Source organism: Grampus griseus (assembly GCF_964374135.1).
Source record: "Grampus griseus genome assembly, chromosome: 13".
Lineage (NCBI taxonomy): Eukaryota > Metazoa > Chordata > Mammalia > Artiodactyla > Delphinidae > Grampus > Grampus griseus.
In genome coordinates this window covers 56,325,954-56,345,269 of record NC_139007.1, presented here as the reverse complement: position 1 = coordinate 56,345,269, position 19,316 = coordinate 56,325,954, and the positions used below count along the sequence as shown (strand labels likewise).

Here is a 19,316-nt window from a genome sequence, read left to right as displayed (position 1 = left end):
CAAAATAGACCAAAAACCTCTTAACATTCAGTTTATATTTAGTTTTTCTACAGGCTCTTCTGATTTTTGATTTTTTTTTTCAAAATCACCCTATTACCTGTAATATTACTGTGATGAGTAAAGAGACAAATGATTTTAATCTCTCTACTGTGCAGACGTAAAATAGGAACGAAAGTAAACAAGCAAAAGACAAGGGTAGGGCTTCCCTGGTGGCGCAGTGGTTGAGAGTCCGCCTGCCGATGCAGGGGACACGGGTTCGTGCCCCGGTCTGGGAGGATCCTACATGCCGTGGAGCGGCTGGGCCCGTGAGCTGTGGCCGCTGAGCCTGCGCGTCCGGAGCCTGTGCTCCACAACGGGAGAGGCCACAGCAGTGAGAGGCCCGTGTACCGCAAAAAAAAAAAAAAAAAAAAAGACAAGGGTAGTTCTGTCCTTCTGATGAAAAGAGAGCATGGTGAGTCAAAATATTAAGAGCGGGCTGGTGACAGATTTAGTCAGCGTGAGTAACAGCAAAAGATGAGTTGTTGTTGTTGTTTTTTTTTAAGGGCAGGATGATACACTCCACCAGGTGAGCAGAGTAGGAGACTTGACATTAGTTCCCCTACATTATCAGTCTTAGTGAACTGGCAAAATGAGACTGTCTAAACCACTCTCCTGACTGCTGCAGTTCTTTGGCTCACTGGATCCAAGGGTAGCCTGAGTCCGGCTTGTGAAAGAGGCAAGGGGATTCCCAGCCTTCCCAGTTGGAGTCCCCTATCTCCCTCCCCTGCTTTCTTTTCTCTCAAGATGACATTTCCTTCCCACTGTCCATGGATGCTGTGTACCTTCCTCCTTTCTCTGCTCCCCAACTCCTGTGCTAGGGAATAAAGTATCCAATGAATGCATGGTACAAGTAGAATTACCCTACAGATGATGCATACTTTGTACGCCTCCACAGGGTTTTGCAGTGTACAGGGGCCGCATACTTGGAATTGTAGCTCTATCTGGAAAATGTATCCAGGGAAAATTTGTGGTTAGCAGTCATTAACAACCTCCTTTATCCTTATCCTCCAAATTCAGCTCCAGCTCTAAAAAGGTAACACTTATTGCTGCCCACATCCCATATTTCCTCGTCCTGAATTTGTAAATCCAAGAAAAAATACGATGGGGGAAGAGATGTTCTCTGTTGGTTTCCTGAAGATATATTGTGTATGACATCTTTAGAGCTGGATCGGGAAGAAATGACTCTTGGTGGTTGTACACTCTCCTCGCCTGTGACTGTGGCTGTGATGCGTCCAGGACTGGATTACTGTTCATAGGTTCCACAGTTTGCATCACCTGCTGATTTCAATAAGCTTCCTCAGTTTAGGCGGACAGTTTCAGCCTACTTGCCTCTTACTACATAGTGATCTCAGTTTAATAGGATTTGAGTAACCTGATATATACCCTGCTCACAAATGTCATTCAGCTTGTGTCCCCTGGATCTGCTGTCTGGTGCACAGAGGTCCCTGAAACTGTTTTGGTGCTCTTGTAAGTTTGATACGTGGCCACTGTCTCACTTCATTTGCTGATACCTGCGGCAGTTTCACCACCAGTCCATCAGGGACATTGTGTGTGATTGGGAGATGAGTTCTGTTGAGAAGTACATTCTCTTACAGAGCAAGAGTCCCTCAGAAACCAGTAACGTGACTTCATACTACCCATCTCAGCAAGAATACCGCCTCTCAGGTCACTGTTCACGGCCCACATTAGCAGAATGTGATGGCCAACTCACAAGAGTCATAATCACGTTTACTTTGCCATACAAGAGTGGATATAATGCGGATTTTACATTTTGACCAGTTAGCTGGCAGAGGGATGAGTTCAACTATATGTACTTTCTTAGAAGGTCAATTAAGTGGATTCATCTGGCTCAACTCTTCAACACAGCCTCTTGTCACAGACTGAATGATGCCGCAGCTGGTCTGTTATAAATAATTTAAAGATAATGTGCAAAATTTTGGGTTGTCTTTCCTCTCCCCTCCCCACCACATTTCTTGGACTCTCCTGCCTCCCTCCCCCTCTCCCCTCCACCTCTGTCCTCCTGTCCTTCCCCTTCCCTTCTCTTTCCTCTTTTCCCTCTCCTTCCTTCTCTCTCCCCATTTCCCCTGCTCCCTCTTCCTCAGGCCTTCTCTCCTTTCCTTTCTTCCTTTCCTCCCTCCCCCTGCACCTTCTTGCATCCCTTTCTCCTTCCACCTTTCTTTCTCCTACCCCCAATTTCTGGGTTCACTTTCTTTTTTTTGCGGTACGCGGGCCTCTCACTGCTGTGGCCTCTCCCGTTGCGGAGCACAGGCTCCGGACGCGCAGGCTCAGCGGCCATGGCTCACGGGCCCAGCCGCTCCGCGGCATGTAGGATCTTCCCAGATTGGGGCACGAACCCGTGTCCCCTGCATCGGCAGGCGGACTCTCAACCACTGTGCCACCAGGGAAGCCCCTGGGTTCACCTTTTGTATTTCACCAATTACAAAAGTAATTGGGGTAGAGGATGGAATTGTGTTGGGAAGGGAAAGCGTAATAAATTTACCTTACAGGAAAAACAAAGAATGTTCCTTGGGAGAACAGTTTCAAATATTAGAAGGAAGTGACAGAAACTTGGAAGGACTTCTAACGTAATAGGATTTATGCCACAGTGAAAAAGCATATAGAAGGTAGTAATTATGAAACGAAATTGATTTATTATTAATAATTTGGCAAATTTTGTAGCGTCCCTGAGGTAAATGAACTATAGGTATTTCTAATTCTGCAAGGACTCCAGCTGCTTTTGGCAGCTGGCAGCAGCATGGCTGGGTCACTGACAGCCTGTGCATTTCAGACAGGTATACTGATGTATTTTCATGCCTCATTTGCTATAGAATTTGGTTTTCCATTTCCCAGAGGTGACTAATCAGAGGTGGCCTTCTGCTTTAGGTCCAGAGATTGATTATGTATTTTGTTACGTAACGTACTTCTAACTAATTTAAAACATAGACTTGTTTTCTTAATGATGTTTTAAAAGTTGGTGAAGGGCTTCCCTGGTGGCGCAGTGGTTGAGAGTCCGCCTGCCGATGCAGGGGACGCGGGTTCGTGCCCCGGTCCGGGAAGATCCCACATGCCGCGGAGCGGCTGGGCCCGTGAGCCATGGCCGCTGAGCCTGCGCGTCCGGAGCCTGTGCTCCGCAACGGGAGAGGCCACAGCAGGGAGAGGCCCGCATACTGCAAAAAAAAAAAAAAAAGTTGGTGAAAAATTATAGTATCTAAGTAAAGCCCCCAAATGTAAAGGCTGTTTTAACTAATATTTTAATTCAGTCTTTACTGCCTAAGGTTTGGTGCATGTCCAGGAACATGTGTAAAGTTTCAGAATTTTGGGCCTTAGGTATCATTTTCATTGGTGAAGTACACTTGGGGTGGGAGGAGGAGTATTTTTCTGAGTAATAGAGAAGTGTTGACCTTTAGTATTTTCAAATGTCTTTTCAAAAGAGTAGAATCTCTTATAAAGTGGGAAGTATATCAGTCTCAGAAGGAAAAAAAAAACACATGCACTTACTGGTAGTTTTTTTTTCTCTCTCTCTTCTGCCTTTCAGAATCTTTGCCAAGAACTGGAAGCAAAGTTTTATGAAGGGACTTTTAATTGGGAAAGTGTTAAGCAGCATGATGCCGCCAGCCTGCTGAAGCTCTTCATCCGGGAGCTGCCCCAGCCACTGCTCAGTGTAGAATATCTCAAAGCCTTTCAGGCTGTCCAGAGTAAGTGCTATCCCTGTTTGAAGCAGTCCTTGTGCTGGTGCCATCCATATTAATTGCTTTAGTGATACTTTGCGTCGCAAAGATAAATTTGGATAGACGTATTTACTCACTGATGTCAGCGAGTACTCAAATGCCACGTGATGTTTTCCTTTTCTTTTATAAATATACATCTCTGAGTAAATAGATGACAGAATGTTCTCTTTGGGTACGGATTAATTGCATGCCCTTTAAGCAATACAATATACATATTTTCATGTTAAAACCTGGAAACTTCACACTTCTTTTTTAATAGAATGAATCCCGTAAGCTCTGTGATACATTTTTCTTTCCAAGTGTTAAAAGCAACACTTACTGGAGAAGCTGTGGATTAACAGTTATCATAAAAGCACAAGGAGATACGGCAGAGTCTGTGATTATTTCCTGAAAAATTAACTTCTGAAATTGTCATGCAGAAACATGGAACAAATCATTTGGCTGCCTCATTGGTCAGGGGGCAACAAATTTCTCATGTCTTTACATTCTGTGGCCTTAGGCAAGCTCCAAATTAATGTCTCGAGTAGTTCTCAATTCCTTTCCAGTGAACAGAGAGAGCTGATGAGGTTCTTGTACTGTCATAATTATACCTTTTAGTCAGAGAGACCATCAAAAAAGGAAAAGTGCTGTCACCACATTCTAGTGACCAAACCATACTTTAAGTTCCAAATTGGAACACTTTTGAGAGTAAAAGGGAGGCACTATTAATGATTAGGCTGAACTAAAGTGTCAACCAGAACTGTTCCAGGCTATTCTTTTATTTTTTATTGAGGTATAATTGACATACAATATTATATTAGTTTCATATGTACAATGTAATGATTCGATATTTGTATATATTGCAAAATGATCATCATAATATGTCTACTTAACATCTGTCACCATACATAATTACAGAAACATTTTTGTTTGTGATGAGAACTTTTAAGATCTACTCTTAGTAACTTTCAAATATGCAATATAGTGTTATTAACTATAGTTGCCATGCTGTACATTATTTCCCCAGGACTTATTTATTTTATAACTGGAAGTTTGTACCTTTTTTTTTTTTTTTTTGCGGTATGCGGGCCTCTCACTGCTGTGGCCTCTCCCATTGCGGAGCACAGGCTCCGGACACGCAGGCTCAGCGGCCATGGCTCATGGACCCAGCCGCTCCGTGGCATGTGGGATCTTCCCAGACCGGGGCACGAACCCGTGTCCCCTGCATTGGCAGGCGGACTCTCAACCACTGCGCCACCAGGGAAACCCGGAAGTTTGTACCTTTTGACTCCCTTCACCCATTTCCCCCCGATCCCCACTACCTATGGTGATTCAGGTTGTTCCACCAATCTGTTCTCTGTATCTATGAGCTGTTTTGTTTTTGTTTTAGATTCCACATATAAGTGAGATCATAGGGTATTTGTCTTTCTCCATCTTATTTCACTTAGCATAATCCACTCAAGTTTCATCCATGTTGTTGCAGATGGCAAGATTTCATTTTTTTTAAATGGCTGAATGTTATTCCATTATGTTCCAGGCTATTCTTAAAGCATGTCGTATTGAGATGTTTCCCATGGGTTATCTCATATCATAGCATTTATTCAGAATTTTTAGGGAAACATGACTGAAATCATCTGTTTAAAATATTTTTTTTAATGGTTAAGTTGTGCTATTTTGCATGTATATTCCTTGGATGTGGATCAAAGGACCAAATTTATACCTGAAAAACAAATGCCAGAATGATTGCAGATATCCATGAGTATTACCTAATGGGATAAGGGCTACTGAAAATAAGAAGTATCAATGAAAATAATGTACCTCTTCAACTCTTCCATTGCTGGTTGGTCTTCTAGTTCATTCCACAAACATTTATTGAACACCTGTTGTGTTCTAGGCTCTGTTTTACATATTCCTGCTGGAATTGATGGACTCTTACCATGTACACCACGTAATTTGTTAACTCACCATTATACCAAACAAACTTCACTGTTGTGGGTCCACCCTGACACCATATCATAGAAGATCTGATCTCCTATGTCTTTACACTGGGGAATAATTATCACGTGGAAGTTAAAATTATTTCCAAAGCACTGTTGTGTGTCTGCAAACATAAGGCTGCCCGTCATACACTCATAGTTGGAAGTGAGCATTCTGAGAGAGAGAAAGCTCTATAGCAACAGCTGCTTCTCCTGATCTCCCCCAGACACGCTCCCAACAAGGCTTGCTGCTCAGGCATTGTGTCTCACATTTCACAGTGATGTTTATGCCAAAAAACTTTTTTCTTACAAAATGGAAAAAGAAAGTAAAGAGAAATGTTTGGTAAAGACATGCGTTCAGATGTATTTAATCTGTCTGCAGATCTTCCAACCAAGAAGCAACAACTACAGGCTTTGAACCTTCTTGTCATCCTCCTGCCCGATGCAAACAGAGACACACTCAAGGTCAGCTGGATTCATTTATGTTAAATATCCCTCAGAACTAAACAGAGTAATTTTTCATTATTTGTGGCAAAACAAAACGATGTTATCGTGGAGATGTTAGTAGTTGTCTATAAGGAAAAGACCTATTTTTAAGGGCAGATGGTGAAAGTCTTTAACTCTTTATTAATTTATTAACCAGGTTAGTCATGTTAATAGTATCATTAGGCGTTTTTTTGATTTTTTTTCAATTATAACATTTCTTCTACCAAAACAGGTGATTGAGGTTCATTTGTTAATAAAAACATGGGTGCCTTTTGTTTTTTTCTTCTTTCTATTTTCCTGCATTTTCCAAATTTTATCTGGTGAGCATATACTAGTAAGGTGAAAATTGAATGTTTTAAAAGAAAATTCTAAGGCTCATCAAATATAGCCCACCTAAAAAGGTTACATTTGTTTGTAGTTCCAAGCAGTAGAGTTTGAAATGTTATAATGATGATTTTGAAATGTTTGGTTAGCCAAGAGATAGGCCAACTCAAATAAATTCTAGTTATTTCTCTAATGGATTACCTTGAGTTTCTGATTTATATCATCATTTCAAAGTGATTTGGTCTGATATTCATATGATTAAATACCATTTACTGTGTATTGTCAGAGGCTTTCATAATAATCAGTGGATTGTTCCACATTGATTAATTTTCCTTAATGCAACCATTTATATAGTAGTTAGAAAAGGTTTAATTATACACTTTTATAAAAGAGAAAGAAATTTTCAAAATATAATTTAGAAAGAACATCTCCCGTATGTTTTGTTGTTGCCTTAAAAAAATTTTTTTTATACAGGTAAGGGTGAAACCCTTGCCCATTTACCCCCGATGGTTCTTTCTATGTAAAACGAAAAAAAATCATGTCAAAAAATTTCCTGTCAAGAAAACAAAACCACCCGTTGGTAAATCTTGGAAATGTCTTTCTGTACCTCATTAAGACTCCCTGAACTGAAGCTAGGTGAGCGAATTCCATGCCCGTGGAATGAATGTTAATACTCAACTTTTCTGGCTGAAGCAGTTGGTGAGGATTGCTGGAATAAAAACACTGCATTGCTGCAGGAGAACTTCCAAAGAGTTAGTTAGTCCCTTTACTAAGTCAGAAAATAATCTTTCGCTTCACTGATTAACTGAATGAATAACTGAGAAGGCAGGTTAGGTTTGGTTTTGGAGACAGAGGCCAACTCCAGAAAGGGTTGCATTCAAACACTGTGTGACCAGGGCTGCTGGGTATGGGTGTGTAGACTGTGGCTGAAATAAGGACCTCTGGCCCAGGATGAAGCGGGGACCGATTTTCAGTCTGTTCTCTGCTTGCCAGCCGTGCCCTTGACACAGGGCATCAACTACCTAGAAAGAGGAATTTAATCCATCTTTTTCTTTTTCACATAAAGGTGCCTGTCTGTGTGATGGCCCTGTGAATGATCAGTATAAGGTAGAAATTGAAAGACATGATTTACTTAAAATATGCCTGCATTCAGATGAGTTCAAGTAATTGTGGGAGGAAACGCTTATTTCGATATGGTTACTGTTGGGCGAGGTTCTAGAACTCGTTCTTGGATTTTGCCTTTAAAGTCCCAGGCACATTCTTTTAAGACAAAATCTGTTTAAAAGTGTACTTTTTAAAATTTTAAAGTAGTTTTAATTTTAGCATATAAGGTTACTGGGAGCACAATTGTATAAATAAGGTGGAAAATACTTTCTTGGGGTAAAAAATTGGAAAATGCCAAACAAGTAATTTTACTAATTTACTTAAGCTTTAGTAGCTTAATTAGCCAGCTCTGATGAAGGTTTCAAACAAGATTTCTAATAACAGAAGCACCAAAACAAGTATGCCATATATAAGAGAATAAACCATCTAAATTTAGTTCTCTAAAAGAGAAAGGAAACTTCATCACAAGGTAATTTCAGGAAGCTTAATGTGAACTTCCTCAGTTTTCCCAGTCCTATTGCCACTTTTTCCGTTGCCATTTGGAGGGATGGGATCATGTACATGACTTGTGTAGACTATTTCTACAGCATATCTAAGGGTTTGGAGGGACCATGTTAAATCCCATGTCCTGGTTTAAGTCTAGAGCAACAGCTGTCTTTAGGCAAGTTGCTTGACCAAGATTTTTTTTTAACCTTGGGTTATCGTGCATTTTGACCAATGATCACACCTACCCTTTGACTTGGAGGAATAACAAAGACTAATGTTAAGATATCAGTGGGGAATTCATGTTAATATAATTATTGGCATGTGTTTATCCTTTTTGTAGTTTTAAGAAGTTCATTGTATACATTTTCTTGCTTAATCCTGGCAGGCTAGGAGATTAGAATTCCCATTAAAATTCTCATTAAATTAAAACTACTTTAAAATTTTAAAAAGTACACATTTTATGAATGAGAAGACTTTAAAGAACAGGGATGCCAAAAAGGTTTATCCCAAGATCACACATAGCTAATAAGTAACTGTGCTAAGACTCAAACTGAGTTTTCAGAGAGTGGGTCCGGTGACACTTACATAACACCAGACTGGTGATAGATACATTTTTTTTTTTTTGTCCACACCTCGTGGCACGTGGGATCTTAGTTCCCTGACCAGGGATCAAACCCGTGCCCCCTGCATTGGAAGCACAGAGTCTTAACCAGTGGACCACCAGGGAAGTCCTGGTGATAGATACTTTTAAGAAAGGACAGTGCTTATAGATCAGATGAAGAGACAGTATATCCAAAGATGAAGTTCTTTCAGCAAAGGCTAGGTTAACATTTTATTAGTTTCATATCTACATATACACACACATATTCTAATATCCTGATAGTAATATTTTGAATAACTTTATTGTATTATGTACCCCACATTTAAGTGGTTTATTACCTAATCTCTGCAATTTATGCTTGTAAAGAAAGAGATACACTGGTCCCTGAATAATTATTCTGGTCTCTGGAATAAAATTAAATATTTTTTCCAAACCTTACCAATTAATCTTTTGTCCTCATTTGAGAAGGTGTTGTTTCTATATAACCTTATGCTTGGATTACAGTTTAACTTTGTGAGCACTGGACCAGAAATTAGATACATAAATCTCATTGTTAAATAGGCTATGCCTTTAGTTTGTTTCAAACTTTGAGGGTCTATATAGTATTAAACTGGACTCAAGATCAAGTTGTTAGAGCTTATAGGAATATTTTTTCCCCTGAAATCCTGTGAGAGATGAACAAAGTTTTTTTGTTTTTGTTTTGTTTTTCCATTTTGGCATAGTTTGTTTGAACTTTTTCAGGTAGGAGTTTTAGGCTAAGTATGATAACATGCTTCTTTTAATAGTTAAGAGTTCAGAAACAAAGCCAGATAGACAGGCAATTAAATTCCTTCTCCACCATGTGCTTGCTCTGTGACCTCTGGTAAGTTACATCCATTCTCTTAGACGCTATTTTCTCATCTGTATGATGGGGATCAATTACGGTATCTATTTCCAATCAGGATTAAGTGAGGTGATCTCTATGAAGTTCTTAAAACAATGCCTCGCCTGTAGAGATCATTGAATATCTGTGCAGTTATTGTTGTTAATGTTTCGGACCAAAATTGATTCAAGAAAGAAAGCAAAAGAAGAACTTAAAGCTTTATGCCCTAGCAGAAGGAGGGTGATCTAAGCTGCCGTGGCTTTTGTGGAAGGGCGCTCAGAGGACACATAAGTGTTGTCCATGGAGGTGGGAAGTGGGGGGGCATCAAACTGAGCATAAACTAGCCTGTTCTGGTGAAAAGCTTCTTTTCGTTCATTCATTTTTTTGAAAAAAATTATCTTCTCTTTGTCTCTATTTCCCCTTCCCCCCATCCCAGTCTCCATTCTTTTTGGATTTCAAGTCAGCCAGCTATTGAGTCCCTTAAAACAAACGCAACTGAGATTGAACGAGCCTTTTTAATGGATTTTTTTTTTAATATTTAGAGATAAAAGTACAGCACTTCCTGCAGCAAGTGAATACTTGTTTGATATTTTGAACTATTTTTCAGTGCTCCATGGCTTTGATAGGCAGGCGGTCTGACGCTTCTCCATCCCTCTCCCCACTGCCCAGCTCAGATGTGTGTCCTCTTGCCTCATTCCCCAGGGCCATAGTCCACAGCGGAAACACAGCACCAGCTCCGGGTGTGTTAAGCAATGGAGCAGCTTTGAGGACAAGGCCCACTGGATGTGGCTGGCTGACTGTGGTTATGCACAACTTATTATTTTTTTTAATAAACAAAAATCCCTGCAGTGCCTTAATCTCTTATCTTCATGTCTAACACAGGTCTCAAAGCGTTATTTCTGTTTCAGGCCCTGCTTGAATTTCTCCAAAGAGTCGTGGACAATAAAGAGAAAAATAAGATGACGGTCATGAATGTAGCAATGGTCATGGCCCCGAATCTCTTCATGTATCATACATTGGGTTTGAAGTCCAGTGAACAGCGAGAATTTGTAATGGCAGCTGGGATAGCTAATATCATGCACTTATTGATTAAGTATCAAAAACTTCTGTGGACAGTAAGTATATATTTTCAAGTTCTGTTAATGAGTGATGATATCTAGATTCTGAAGTCTTTTTATTGTTATAGTCTCTATAAAAAGGTAACCAATATAGGTGATTTCAAATGCTGTTAAAAAAATTGATGTCTACTTTTAAAAGTCTCAGTTTTTAAAATGCCTACATTAAGTGTTTCAGTTTGGTAACTTCTAAAATATTTTATTTTTGCTAATGGAATTTCTGAGGATTATTTTTTCCTGGATTATTGCTAGGTACCGGTCAGCTCTTGTTTATTGGTGAGTTTTTCTTTCTCTTTTGACAGGAGAGGCTAGCTGGTTATTAGAAGGGTATAGGTTAGTTGGAGGCTAGGTTGTAGATAGGTGGCTGCTAAAGGGACTAACTGCTGAGTTCGTGGTGCCTAATGCCCGTCACCTCAGGCAGTCTCCAGTCCTGGCGTAGAAGATGGTCACTATGTCCTTGAACTTCACCAAACCTCTCTTTTAAAATTAATCAATTAATTAATAGTTTGGCTGCGTTGGGTCTTCGTTGCTGTGTGCGGGCTTTCTCTAGTTGTGGCGAGCAGGGGCTACTCTTCATTGTGGTGCGCAGGCTTCTCTTGTTGCAGAGCACGGGCTCTAGGTGCACGGGCTTTAGTAGCTGCAGCACGCAGTCTCCCTAGTTGTGGCTCGTGGGCTCTAGGGTGCAGGCTCAGTAGCTGTGGTGCACGGGCTTAGCTGCTCTGTGGCATGTGATATCTTCCCGGACCAGGGCTCGAACCTGTGTTCCCTGCATTGGCAGGCGGATTTTTAACCACTGCACCAGGGAAGTCCCTAAGCTTCTTTTTGAACCTTACACAGTGGGTGGTAATTATCATCACCTGGATGCTCTGTACACATGGTAGGTAAGATGATGAATTTTTTTCCCACAGATTTAATGAATGGCATAGTCTTATCAAATAGACAGAGTCTTTACTTCTCTCCAAATATAAGAAATAAAGATAATTATTTCTATAGTTTAAAATGGTACTACTTCTTTTTCCTCCCCAAACTTAATTTCATTTCTCCATAGATTCCCAAGTTTATTGTCAACCAAGTGAGGAAACAAAACACTGAAAATCATAGAAAAGATAAAAAAGCCATGAAGAAATTGCTGAAGAAAATGGCTTATGACCGGGAAAAATATGAAAAGCAAGATAAGAGTGCAAATGATGTAAGAAAAACTTGAAGATATACGTAGTTATACAGATTGCAGTACTGTTTTTAATATCTTAGATACAACAAAGAGTTTTGAATGTTTTTGTAGGATGAATTTCTATACACTTAGTAGGCTCTGGTACTATATATAAGTTAAAGGCGTCAATAATGGTAGCTACGCTCCTATTAGTACTAATGATGAATACGGATAGTTGCACAGGTCTTGGTGACTCAGCATGTGAGCTGTTGTTAAGGAACAAAGGAAGATAGCAAGACAGGATTGTCTCAGCACACACCCACCCACACATAAACACACAGAGGACTCTGGAGATTCCAGTTGCCCACTAAATGTGTAATGTTTAGTAATTAAACAGTCCCTTGTGTGAACCATTGACCTTTTTTCCTTCAATTTTCTCATCTGTAAAATGAGGAAAAAAACTAACCCAGATAAACAAATAGGTCAATATTGGTGTAGTGCCTGAGATCTTTCCTAGACTTCAGTAAGTCCTTAAAGTGTCTTAACTGGAACTTAAGAATTTGGAGAGAGTTATGTTGGAATGCAGAAAATTAAACTGTTTCAAAAAAGGGATATTTAACTCTTAGTATTCATAAACTTCTGTAAGAGTATAGTAAGAACTGGGTTTACAATAATGAAATATACATGAAAACACATTCAGAAGAAGTGAGTTACCAAAGCTCTAACTTAAGATCATGAAATGCAAGGGTTTCTATTGTTCTATTTATGGTGAAGACACCCCTCCACCACCATCACCACCATAGAAGTTCCTCAGTTACATGCTGACATCTTGTGGAATAATGTGGAAATGCAATTATCAGCCTTTGATTTTTCTGCTTTGGCCTACCTAGGGATCCAGTAATCACACAAAATTTTTTTTTCTCCTTTATTTATTTATAGCTCTCACTCTTACAAAATAGCATTCTCCTGGCATTAAACTTTTTTTGGTCAATTTCAAAGTATCTTTAAAAGCATAAAATTTAATAAGTGGGAATTGTACATAGTGTTTATATTTTTTGAGAAATGCTATACAGGTTAGAAAGGATTTTTGAGATATCATTTTTGTTTAACTGAGAATGTTCTATTACCTCTAAAGATTATGAATACGTGAACCTCTTTTGTAGCCCTGATTATTCACATTAACTTAGGTGACTTTATATCCTTGTCTTTTTAATTAAGACCGTTATAATGTGATACTCTGAGGAACAGTGTGTATCTAAGAAAACAAAATCTGTGCTGTACCTTTTTAATAATAAGTCCTGAGACAAAAATTAAAATGTTACTTTTTTTGAAGATGGAACGTTTAAATTATTTTGTCATTTATAGAAAAATAGCATTAACTTGGATTTCTTTAGTTGGTACTTTGGGTTAAATAGAGGAGAGCTGGTCTGAGAATTCTGTCTGGACTAGTTAGAAGCTGTATTGTCAGTTTAAGGCTTGGGATTTAAGCCTGGATTTAACTCTCAGTTTCATCATGTATTAGGTGTCACTTAATCTTCGAGTTTTGGTGATCCCTTCTGAGAAATTCAGTGATGATTCTGACAAAATACTACTAAGAGCCTCCTTGGTGCTGAAGCCCCACTTCCTGTTAGGTCTTCCGAGGAGATGGGCCTGCTGCCCCCCTACAGGGAGCCAGAGAGGGATGTAGGAGGGTTGGGCTCAGAAGTGCTAGAGGTGTGTGATGGAGCCTGACCTGGGGACCCTGGGCTATCAGACAGGAAGTGGGCATCAGAGGGGCTTCACCAGAGAGTAGAGCAGAGGCATGAGAAACACATGTCAGGTGTTAAGTCTCCCTAGCAGAGGAGCTTCCTGGTAGAGTGGTCACCATCGGTGATGGTGGCCCACAGTGGAGGTCATGTACCTTGTCATTTCGGTTGAAAAAGTTTCATCAGTTGCCAGAGGTTTTTTCCAAGCTGCTATCATTTTCTTAGGGAGGAAAAATGTACCCAGGAAACAATTACAGGACAGCAAAGAAAGTAGAAGATAATGTCAAATACTATGCTTATGTGGTGAGTCACCAACTAATCAGTTTTCTACATAGGCTTCCATCAGTTGCCAGAATGTTAACTCGAAAAGATTTAACATGAAAGTCTGGACTTCCATCTTGACTTGACAGTTTGGAGGTGGGAGCATCCTCATGTCCCCTTGCCGTAGGGGACCTGTTTCCTGCAGGGTAACAATTGCCTGGATCCAAGTAGCAGCTCTTCCCTTTGGGTGGAACGTGAGCCATCTATGTTTCGATAAACTATCCCCTCCCACACTGTCCCCACATTTTTCCTGTTGGTTTGTGTTTTTTGACTCTCCCCACAAATCATTTGAATGAAACTGGCATGTTTTTTATTTGTTAAACAACTCTTTGATGTGTGGAATTGACACTTAGATAGGGAAGATAATAATTTCAACGTAGAGCCTGTTGAGTGTGAGGTGTGTGTTGGATATCTAAGTGGGGAGGACTGAGGGTGTTTGGAGGGAAAATTCAGTCATCCTGGCCAGTGAGGTACATGGAGGGGCAGGGGCAGAAGGAAGGCGGGAATGGGGCTCAGCAGGGAGCCAGGCTTCTCTTCTGTATGTGGCAGGGAACTGCCGAAAGCTGTGACCCCAGCAGTTACATGATTATATTTGCATTTTAGAACAGCTGTTACGATGGCAGGTGAGGGATACATTGGAGGAGTGTGAGAGAGGAGGTTTGGTAGGAGATGCCAGCTAATTTTATTTTTGATGGGAATATATAAACTGGTAGAATCCCTCTGGAGAGCAGTTGGCATGTGGCAAAATCTTGAAAACCATGCTCCTCATTGGACTTAGAAATTCCTTCAGAGGGGATAATCAGACGAGCATGCAAATAGTTATGCTTAAGTTCATTGCCATTTTCTGTATACCGGCCAAAATTAGAAATAATCCAAAGGGAAAGAGGTGGTTAGTTAAATATGTTATGGCATATCTATATAATGAAATACCATGAAAATGGACAAGGGTATATATTGGCATTGGAAGATATTTGTAATATGTTGAAAGAACAAGTTACAAATCAGTGAACAGTTCATTGCTGTATTTGTAAGGGGTAATAATTATCGTTATTTTGAATGCTCACCAGAGGCCAGGTATGCTGCTAAACATTTTACCAACATTTTATTTAATATTCATAGTAGTTTAGTTGGAGTTTATTATTAAAATAGTCTCTTTTTTTTTTTTTTTTTTTACAGATCAGGAAAGTGAGGCTCATCAATGTTAAGTAACTTACTTAAGTTTATCTAGATAGGAAGTGGTGGAGCTGTAATTTGAAACCAAGTCTATATGACTTTAAATCCAGGTCTCTCTAGTGTTATCCTCTCTTTCCCCATAGAGCACAGAAAAACTCCATCCCCAAATCCTGGGCTTATGTATAGTAATAAAATTGAACATATATTACTGCCATTATTAGGTATGTTTAATATATAGCTTTAAAAACAGTTCTGGGTTGAGCTAAGGCCCAGCAATGGGAATGGAAAGAAGTGTTGAATGTGAGCCAGTAAGACCCATATCAGTGAGATGGTGAAACTGATTAGATGTAAGGAATGTGCAAGAAGAAGGAATCTAGAATGACTTGCTGATTTTACTTTGGGTGATTTTATCATCAAGATAAAACATCCAACGAAAGGAACAGACTTTGATGAGATAGTCAGTTTTTGGCATTTGGGGTTGACATGCCTTTGTGAAAGTTGGCTATGTGGGCCTGAAGCTCAGAGGGTGGCCAGAGCTGGAGGTGTGCATTTGGGACCAACATAGAGATTGTAGTTGAAGGCACAGACTGGTTCCTGTTACACAAGTGGATATATGGGGTAAGAAATCAAAAAGGCAAAAACCCCAATGTTTAAGTAGTGGGCCATGGAAACGGAGCTGGTAGAAGAGGGCAAGAAATAATAGGAAGTAAGAGAAAGTTGAAAACTGTAGTGTTTTAGCCCCCGGGGGAAGAATAAAGTAATGGAGCTTGATCCGTAGTACCAAATGCTACAGAGAGGTTGAGTAAGGTTAGCCTTGGATAAGAGGTCCTCTAGATTTTGCATTTGAAAGGTTAGTTGTGACTTTCTCCAAAGCATTGTCTGTGACTATTGATGGAAGAAACCATGCTTTCTAGGGATTGAAATGTGAAAGACAAGAGATTATAGATCATGAGAATTCATCAAGGCAATATTTTTTTAAAGCCCTCTGTATGCTATTAATGTTAACTATATATAATTGGGCATTCATGTTATTAAGACATGCTTGACTAGGTAAATTAATAGTTTGAATCAGGTTGTAAGGAACACAATCTACTTAACAAGACCAATGTTTATAATGACTGCAGCATATTAATTATTTGGTACAAGTGTGAATTTCTTAAGTACTAATGAGACATCTATTAATTACAGCAAGAGGAAACACTTAGTGAAAAATAACATAATTGTAGACTATTTGAAAATAACCATTTTCTGATAGCCTTCAACTTGTAGTTGGGAATGCTATCTCTCTCACACACACACACACACACACACACACACACACACACACACACACACACACACACACACACACACACACACACACACACACACACGTATATACACATACGACATCAAACACCAGGAGTCATTTGGCTTGATATAGCCCTAGCTTTGCCGTTAACGAGACATTAATGGCAAATCATTTTCTCTCTCGGGGTCTCAGTTTCTTCTATAAAATGAGAGTAAGACCAGATTAATGGTGTTTAACCAGAAGTATACAATAGGGGCTTCTGTGCTATTATTTTAAAAAACAAAAAGCAAAAAACCATGCCTGTGCTGCTTCCCAGACCCACTGAATCAGAATCTCCCAGAGCAGTACCTGTACATGTGTATGTATAAAAACTGTCAGGGTAATTTTCCCCCCATTTGCTGTATATGTGTTTGTGTGCACATATATTTAATTTTATTATGGAAGTTTTCTAACATACACAAAGATAGAATAGTATATGAACCTCCATAAACCCATCACCAGCAATCACTCATATTTTTTTAATCCTGTTTCATCTTGTCTTCCACACCTTTTTTCCTTTTAGTATTTTTAAGGAAATCACAGACCTTTCATCATTTCACCCGTAATTACCTCAGACTGCATCCCTGTCTAAAAAGGCTCTAGGGCAGCTTTGATGAGCATCTGGTTATGAATTGCTGAATCATGCAGGTTTCAAGTCCATTGTGGACTTAGATCTGGGTGAGTTTTCTTCTGTCATTTAAGCTTACCTCTGAAAGTAAAAGGAAGCTGTACATTTATGAGAGAGCGTGAGCACAAAGTGGGGCTCTGTGAGATTCCGTGAAATAAGCCAGGCTGCTCACCACATCTGCCCTCATTGTAGAGGGAACAAAAGTTCTCTCTTCCTAAGGTGAGCTTCAGTGTTAACTCAGGATGATCTGCTGGTCACACCCTTAATTAACAGTCGAGAGCTTGAGCTTTAGAGAGCTTACAAGACTCTCTAAGAATTCCAAAATGATCTGGTAACGTTTTTAGGGTTTTGGACATGGAAAAGAAATCTGTTTCTCTCATCTTCTGCCATTCTCCAGAAGAATCCTGGAGTTGGCAGCAGTGCGGTGGAGACTCTGGGTCGTTTGTGGCCGAAGTTGTGTGTCTAGTCACAGCTCTGTTTAGAATTCCATCTCTGGTTTCACTTAACAGCTCTGACCCAGAGCATTGTCGCAGGTACAGTTTCAAGCATCTGCTTTAGGTCTGGAAACAGTGTCTGGATCTAGTTGGGGACTCATGTGGAAAATCAAATTACAATATCAAGCACAAAATCTTGTTTCTTTTTCAGACATTCTCTGATTTTTTTATAGTACTTAAATACCATATTAAAAGAGAAAAATATCACAACTTATTTCATTATCAATTAAGTGATTATTAATTTTGGAAGTTACTTCAGGCCCTTCTTTAATGTTCTCTGAATCTGTAAGTTGGATAAAAGTTTAAGCATTTGGATAACAAAAGGCCAGTTATAGTCAGAGCAGACAGTTCAAGACAACAGAAAACGACTTCTGTATCTCCACCTCCAAGTGAGGAATATGCCATTTTAGTTTAAGATACCCTGCTAAAATGTCCTTGTTAAATTTTCTAAAATGTGTGTTATATCTGGCCTTTATTTGAGAAAGTTATATGTCCAATTTGCCCTTTTGAACGTAAAAGGTTTTTTTTGTAGTATTAAAAAATGTCAGCTTTACATTTAAATTAGCTTTTAATTTAAAAGAAGAAATTAACATTTCTCCTGAGGGTCTGACATTAAATTTATGGCCTCTAGAGTGTAAAAATATGAGCAACACAGTATTTATCTACACCTTTTGAGAAAATACTAAAATCATTGTTTATTTTACCGGATAGTAAGAACTAAAATCCTATTTTTAAAAATATACTTTCGTTCAATGTGTAAAACATGTGAGGGCCGTATGAGATCATTTTCTCTATTTTAACAGTCTTTGCATGCATAAGAAATTAACTAACATTTTGTAAGTTGTAAAATCCTTTGTGACTAATTTTTAATGGCATGTTAGTCAGATACTGCTCTTCTCCAGTCCTGCTGTACATCATAAAACTTCAGCTCCCAAGCACACCAAAGAAATTTAAAAGTAAGGGACAGAGTCACAGCTGTTAAGGCAAAAAAAAAAAAAAAAAAAAGTGAAATAGGAAGGTTACAAAGATTATACTACTCACAGACTTAGTTATTTTTACGGCTCAAGCTAAGAACAGACGGTTTGGCTTAATGATCAGGCATGTTGCGTCTATTCAAAGCCTGGCAGCTCAGTGTAATTAGCATACTAATAGCTTTAGTATTCGATACACCATGATCCTGGAGCTTAATAGTAGTCGTCATACACTATTTAAATGAGAGCTTTGACATCATTTATTGTTTATCATCTTTAGTAAATATCATTTGGCCACCCTTGTCAAGAAATCCAGGGAAAACTTTCCAGAAACAACTTCTAAACACTTCATCTTTAACCATTGCACGTTACCAGTTAAACTAATTTCTCCTCCCACAGCAAAAGGCAGGGTAGATTCAAGTTGAGTCAGGCTGTTAATCTTTTTATTGTTGTGAGAATTTAGATGGGATGTATTACCACAGAAATAAACACTCTGAGAATTGTTACTGTTTCTCACACACAAACACACACACATACACGTGCACCGAGGGGAAGGGTGTGGGAAATGTTTAATTTCATAGCCATAAGAAACCTGTACACACGCCACTCCCCATATGCTGGCAAAAGCCAAAATACAGCAATTACCTGACTTTTCACATATGCATGAGAACTCTCAAGTGCCCTCAGAAGCTGGTACCTGGGCCTCTTCCTTCTAAACTAACAATCAGAGAGACTCTGGATTCCTGTGTCAGATGTGGTGCTATTGGGTACAACCCCTGACACCACCCTGATTTCAATGTTAGG

The 19,316-nt window shown here is 39.4% G+C and overlaps 1 protein-coding gene across 2 annotated transcripts in view; it reads left to right on the top strand.

Moving 5' to 3' along the window:
* ARHGAP18 (Rho GTPase activating protein 18) overlaps positions 1 to 19,316 on the top strand; it is a 131,865-nt gene that overhangs the window by 102,246 nt on the left and 10,303 nt on the right. For both annotated transcript variants that reach the window (XM_082668802.1, XM_082668801.1), the window contains exons 9-12: positions 3,575 to 3,734; positions 6,105 to 6,187; positions 10,494 to 10,700; positions 11,749 to 11,889. In XM_082668802.1, the coding sequence (XP_082524928.1) occupies positions 3,575 to 3,734; positions 6,105 to 6,187; positions 10,494 to 10,700; positions 11,749 to 11,889 (591 nt within the window). The remainder of the gene's footprint in view (positions 1 to 3,574; positions 3,735 to 6,104; positions 6,188 to 10,493; positions 10,701 to 11,748; positions 11,890 to 19,316) is intronic.